Source organism: Electrona antarctica (genome assembly GCF_951216825.1).
Source record: "Electrona antarctica genome assembly, chromosome: 13".
In the NCBI taxonomy this organism is placed as follows: Eukaryota; Metazoa; Chordata; class Actinopteri; order Myctophiformes; family Myctophidae; genus Electrona; species Electrona antarctica.
Genome location: NC_136794.1, coordinates 27,321,559 through 27,328,443, shown reverse-complemented (window position 1 = coordinate 27,328,443; position 6,885 = coordinate 27,321,559). Strand labels below are relative to the sequence as shown.

The window sequence follows — 6,885 nt, the reverse complement described above, 5'->3', positions numbered from 1 at the left end:
CACCGTATTAATATGGTTTGGGCCTAGGGGAATTGTTTCGGCTGTGTCAAGTTAGTTTGCCCAGCTGTCATCATGGACAAACGATTCAGGAAATAAGTCCTCAAATCTTCTAGTTCTGAAATGTCACACCTTCCCAAACGTGCCCCTGATGCCATGTCAAGTGTGCATACTGTATTTGTGAAGCAACGTTGGACAGCTTTTTCTACCTGTTCATACAGCATTTGACTTCCTAACATGCAGATTTAATATGCAGATTTTAATAAAAGACTAGTGAAAAGATACTTGAGGATTTCTTCCTCAAAACATTTAAAAGCATAATTTGTGAAACAAGAAAAAAAAAAAAAAGTTAAACATTTGTAATTGCCGTAAGTAAAGGCAATTTGGGTATTGTTTCAATATATTTCCATGATTGGTTCACAGCTCATGGCACAACACTTTTCAAGTTACTGGTCCAAGATAACAGTGTATGTACAGTCATTAATGCATGCAGAGCACCATTCAAGTCGATCCATTGTGACTGAAGTAGTTAACTATTTTGGCTACATCTCTTGGTCAGTGGCTCCAGGTGTCGGCCTGTGAGCCTGTTGTACTCGCTTAGAATGTAACTCTCCCTCTGTAGCATCTGTAAACAAAGACATTTTAACTTAAAAACACAGTATTTTGAGAGTACTTGAAATGTATGCAAATCATGGAACAATGTTTCAGCTGCATAACTTAAGTCATGTATTCCATTCTCATCTCCGCCCTCACTATCCTATGAAGCACAAACGGCTCATTAAATTAACAGTGCTGCCATCTCCAATCAACCCATTTAAACTGGGAAAGAAGCTGTCATTTTATACTTTGCTATTCAAAAATAGCAAGCTCGGCTATTCTTTGAAAAATCATGAAAAGTTGAACCTTTTTATCTCAAATCTTTGCTTCTGGGGTTAACTGGAACAAAATATTTTTAGATGGGATGGGGGTCTGCAGGCAATACATATAATTGTGGGGGTCCTTGAGTGAAAACGTTTGAGCACTGATATAGCAACATAAATGTTTCATACTTACTTCAGTCCATTCCTCATCTGTCTCATGTCGGTATCCCAGCAGGTGACAGATCCCATGAGCCGTGACAACCTGCGTCAGGAGAGCAGTGGACCAATTGGATAAAGTTCACAAATGTGAATATTGTTTTTTATAAAGAAGCATTAAAATAGTGGTTCTCAAAGTTGGGTCCGGAGACTGAGGGGGTACCAGGGGGCCCCCAACCAAATAGGACCAGGTTATAGCATTGTCATCTGAGAGACGAGCTGCTTCCACTGGTCTGTTGCTCATTGCCACACCCAGTTATAGCATACAAATCAACTGAACCCTATACTTTAAAATATTCAAACATAGCTGATCTACAAGCTCATGGCGCGTCGCTATGGGACCCGTTGTGAGGCTATTTTTTAACAGTAATTATATTATAATTGTACATTTTTAATTATTTTGACAACTCGTTCCTTCCCCCTTGCACCAAATATGTTCAGATGTTCTGCTGCCAAATAAATATTATGCCAAATATATATATATATATATATATAATTTGGGGGTTTGAGAACAACTACATTTTTGGTAAATAAAATAATCACTACTCACAGTGAGAACTCCGTGTAAATCCAAGGATTCCTCCTGGCATTGTTTCATCAGGAACTCGACTCCCAAAAACACATCTCCAAGGTTCAGCTCATCTCTGTGAATGGTACAGGGCAGCTTGCCTGGCCGCAGATCCTGAGAGATGCATGTATGCTGATTCAATAATGGTTTCTTGAATTTAATGACTATTCACCTCCATTGATTTGTAAGTTATTTGCACTAGGACGGTTTTGTCTTGAAAATCTTGGAGGCAGTGCTCTCAAACAGACCCTATCTCTACGTCGATATAACATTAAAAAGGTTGAGAATCATTGACAGTGGTGTAAAGTAACTAAGAAAATTTACTACAATAACTACTCGAGCACAATGTTGAGTTTTTTTTGTTTGTTTTTGAGTGGTGCAACCACTCCCTTACGGAGCTATGTGTGTGTGTGGGTGGGTGGCTGGCTGGCTGGGTGTCTGGGTGGGTATGAGCACAAAAACATCATGGTTGTAACACACACACAAACACACACGCACGTATTAACTGTATATATGATGCTTTCGGGTGTGCCAGTACAGTACAGTGACAGTACAGTACAGTAGAGGGACCCCCACATGGTAACTGTCACTTTTCTACCGTTTCGGACGCGGGGCGGCTTGTGGGTCTGGATTTTTGGTATATTTTGATACCAATACTAGTACATTTACTCAAGACATTTTTTACTTCTGGACTTTTACTTTTAACAGAGTGAATTTCTACATCATTGCAGTAATAAGTAAAACATTCGAGTACTCCGCCAAAGACTGCTACAGTAGCCTACCTCGTAGAATGGGAAGGACAAGACATCAGTGGGCTCGTTCTTCTTCCTGTAGATGTGGTTGATGTGCTGCATCCTGCGGTTGTCCACGCAGATGATGCCCAGGTCGAACTTCTGGACGCCCAGGATGTGTCTCAGTGTGTCCACGTCCTTACGCAGCCTGGCACGGCGAAACGGCACCACCTTCTGGATGTTCCGCAGAACAACACCCATGGTTAAATTGTCGAAAACAAAAAATAATAATCAGATAAAAGGTGACATGAGATCATTTGTATGAATGTCACAGAAAAGAAAAAAAGGAATATCGGCAAGTGTGCGGGCTTACGAGCTAGATTTAGCCACACACACTAGCATTCAAGGTGACACTCCAGGCACTAGGCAGTAGATTGTTAATCAATACAATCGCCAAAAACAATGTCGGCAATCGGCATGTAGCTGTAAGTATTTGCCAACTCTATCGTTAAGCGAAAATGATCGCAGTAAACGTCACATCTTCGTATGACAGTGGTGCGTGGTTTGGTCACTGGTGATGAAATGAAAAACCGGTGCACTGGAGCAACAGCCCGAGAGTAAATGTTGTACGGACCGGAACAGGAAGTAATCATACGTGCATCAGTGCAACAAGTCCCCTTAAGACTCAACTGCGCCCCGGGAGCGAGTTTTTTATTCCTATGATGGGAGGGAATTTGGAGCGCTGTGATTGGTTGTCAGTGGAGTAGGAAGCGCTGGGCTGTGTTTTGGACCGCACACAAGTGTTTGAAATGAAATGAAATGAAATCTATGTGACTGCAACTTGTTCCTGTTCGCAGATGACTCAGCACTGCTGGTCTCGGACAGGGACAAACTGCAGGTTGAAAATGCCCTCAGCTCTGAACTCGGTAGAATCTGCACCTGGCTCGCTGATAACAAACTATCTTTACACCTGGGAAAAACTGAATCCATTCTCTTTGGCTCTATTAGTAATCTCAGCAAGGCAAATGGCTTCTTGGTTAGAGTGGGTGACAATGTTATCACACGTAAAGATGAAATTACCTACCTAGGTTCCATCCTGGAGGCTAATCTTTCCGGTGATAAAATGGCCACCAACGTAATCAAAAAAGTCAACCATAGAACAAGATTCCTCTACAGGATCTCCTCACTGGTCAACAAAAACACCTTGAAGACCTTAACAGGAGCCCTTGTACAGGGTTTCTTTGACTATGCATGCACCTCCTGGTACCACAGCACCTCAAAGGCCCTTAAAACCAGGCTCCAGACTTCCCAAAACAAACTGGTCAGGCTCCTACTTGATCTAGCCCCCCGAACCCACCTCACCCCTGCCCACTTCGACAGGCTGGAATGGCTTAGGGTCGACGACAGAGTACAGCATCTTGCAATGGGTCTGGTCCACAAGATTCGATACACCACCAAGATACCCATGTACCTGTCTAGATACTTCCTTAATGTTAACGAAGTCCACACCCACAACACCAGAGGGAGTGCAACGAACCATGTACAACCCAGATTCGGCACAAACAAGGGACTAAATTCTTTTCGCTCCTATGCCACTAAAATGTGGAACGCCCTACCAACTGTCATTAAGACATGCGAATCCCTTGACTCTTTCAAAACCGCTCTCAAAGGGCACCTACGGACGGCTGCAATTCGAAACTGGCCCCTGTAAAATCGGAATCCCTCAAACACGAACGCAATGACAACACAAGAGACGGTCGCGGCCACACAGCCAACTCAAGGTATGGCCACTGAGCCAACTTGGGGACCCAACGCAAGGACAACACAAGAGATGGTCACGGCCACACAGCCAACTCAAGGTACGGCCACGGAGCCGACTTGGGGACCCAACGCAGCTCCTCCAAGGAAAACAAACAATTTAACGGAGCTGAACGTGAATCCCCCCCCCCGCCCCCCCCTTTTTTTCCCCTCACTGTATATTTTTCTTTTCCCTTTTTACCTCCTTTTTGATGAATTCTTTTTTGATGAATTCCTGTTCTGTCTATAGAAGTGTCTATTTGTACGTCTCTAAATGTTTTGATGATTTGAACATGGTGGACCCTGTTGGAAACAAGTGTAATGCTTAATTGGGTCGTCCACTCACAGTTAACAGCCTTTGTATTGAGTTTGTGCTTGAAATGTACTGTAATTCTGCAAACTGTTAATAAATTCTTCAATCAATCAATCAATCAATCAATCTATATTTACCCAGGGTATCTGGTTTCACGAGGAAGAACTTGTTTCCAGCCAGGCCCTGCTAGTGCCTACTAGTACTCTATGACTAGTACTAACCCTATCTCTAACTCTAACCTAAACATAACCGCAAGCAGGGGAGCAACGCACCCCTCACCAACCTTAATCCGCGAGCGCACCGCGCACTCTTTGCATAGCACAGTGCGCTATTTAGCCCGGTGCCGGCGCGTGATTTCTTTCTACGTCCGATTTTAGACAGAGACCCGCTCTTGGTGACGCCCCGCGCGTCTGATTGGCCAGAGCTCGTTGTTGTCAATGTCAGAAACAGATGGCGGCGCCCTGTGACAGATGATGACAGATACACGCGCAGCGTGATTTACTTACACGCGCCCTCGGACTCAACTGTCTAAAATCTAGTTAAATCTTGAGTTAAATACGCAGACCTGGGAGAAAAAAAGTGAATCAGAGTTGAATGACTTAAAAAAAACAAGTGTTAATATAATCTATATTTTGATAGAAATAATTTGCTAGACTATACTGTTTGTTCAGCACCAGCAACATTTCAGGTTGGAATAAGTCTACTAATCTTACAGCCTCTGTGCTGTCATCACCATAAGCATGTACACCTCTAAAATCTAAAGTCCACATTAACTGTCAGACCAGTTGAATCATTCTGATATAGTCTTTTTATGTAGAAATGTGTAAAACTGCAAAACAGCTAGATACAAACAAATGTAATTCTTACTAGAATACAGTGTAAGGCTTAATACTTTTTTGATCACAGAATTCAACAATGTATAGTAATATGCATAAGGATTTTAACAATATTCTTCCCAACAGGATTCTCTCGGTAAGCAATGTAGAGGAGTAAGTATGCACATGTGGGTTCTCTTTGTAAGTATATGTTCATATAAGGGAGAATTAACACTTGTTGTCCTGGAAGCGAGGCAAAATGAGTTGGCAGTAAAATCTAAAGATCTACCCTTATTTCAGGATTGGTGCACATACCCCAGGGGTGTGGCGTAGTACAACAGATTATCTTTGTAAAACTGAATGGCTGAATATAGGCCTACAGGGAAAAACAGGAGTCTCTTCCTTTTCCAATTCTGCAGTTTAAATTCACCATTTACGTTTATTTCTTTGTCTAAAGAGCAGTTACTGTATCAATATTTCACATGTTCACAAAATAACATTATCCCATTCCAATATTTTCTTCTTTCTTATAAACACATCAAAATCACATCACACATCAAATAAATGTTTTGATAGTGTATTCCTCTGCTGCTCCGCATGCAGTCCTCCCAGTGAAACTTCAGGTGAAAATTATAGTCTCTCATGAAGACTGTTTTTCCTTTGCTGATGGGAATCATGGGAATCTCAGATTGGGTGAAAAGAAGCAGTTAGAGGAGAAATACAACTGTACTAGTGTATACCCTCCCACATGACCAATTGTAAGGTTGCAGACAGTGACTGCATGTGGGGAAATTGGGTATTGGCATAATGATTAAATTGGGAGAAACACGTCTGGCACAAGTTCGCACAACTGTCACCTTTCCTATGGATAGAACTAAGTCAACTAACATAATATTATGTATACTGTATTTGTGCAAATCAAATACATCAACAGTGGTGGAAAAAGTACTCAAATGTTTTACTTAAGTAAAAGTATCATTACTGCAATGTAGAAGACTCGTAAAAAGTCCAGATTTCAAAATGTACTTGAGTAAAAGTACAAAAGTACTGACATCAAAATCTACTTAAAGTAGGCTACCCAATCCTGTGGTTCCCAACCTTTTCTGGACCAAGGCACTTGAAAATCTTGTTCACAGGCTCACGGCCTACCCATCTGACCACTTAACAGGGTAGGTCAGCTGCCGACCTGCTGTGCCGTGGGTGGGCTGCGTGCACTTTCAGAGCATGAGCTTGTTTATTTTATTGACCAATTAATTGACTGTGTGTTCCAGCTTGGATCATTGGAACTATACATAGTGTACTTTAAGTTCCAATTAAAACTAATGTTTCAAGGTTTTAAAGACAAAATACCTTTTTTACAATATGTTTTTTCATTCAAATGTTAGTGTTTTGGCACTTTATTTGGGGGCCCACTTGCAATATCCTTATGGCCCACCCAGTCGACACCGGCCCACAGCTTGGGAATCGCTGTCCTAACCACTTAAGCCATTTATGACAAATAGCTAAAATCAAACTCACAATCATGAGCCTGCATTGACTATTTCCACTTTTGTTAAAACTTTTATATTTTTTTAATCTTTTGAAAATG

At 41.8% G+C, this 6,885-nt stretch overlaps 1 protein-coding gene across 1 annotated transcript; it reads right to left on the bottom strand.

Annotated features, from left to right (window-relative positions):
* Positions 1 to 237: 237 nt before the first annotated feature.
* ybey (ybeY metalloendoribonuclease) lies at positions 238 to 3,000 on the bottom strand. Its single transcript, XM_079518918.1, has 4 exons — positions 2,424 to 3,000; positions 1,624 to 1,755; positions 1,051 to 1,119; positions 238 to 622 (listed from the first exon to the last, which is right to left on the bottom strand). The coding sequence occupies exons 1-4, from the start codon at positions 2,631 to 2,633 to the stop codon at positions 527 to 529; spliced, it is 507 nt and encodes a 168-aa protein (XP_079375044.1). The 5' UTR covers positions 2,634 to 3,000; the 3' UTR covers positions 238 to 526.
* Positions 3,001 to 6,885: the final 3,885 nt, after the last annotated feature.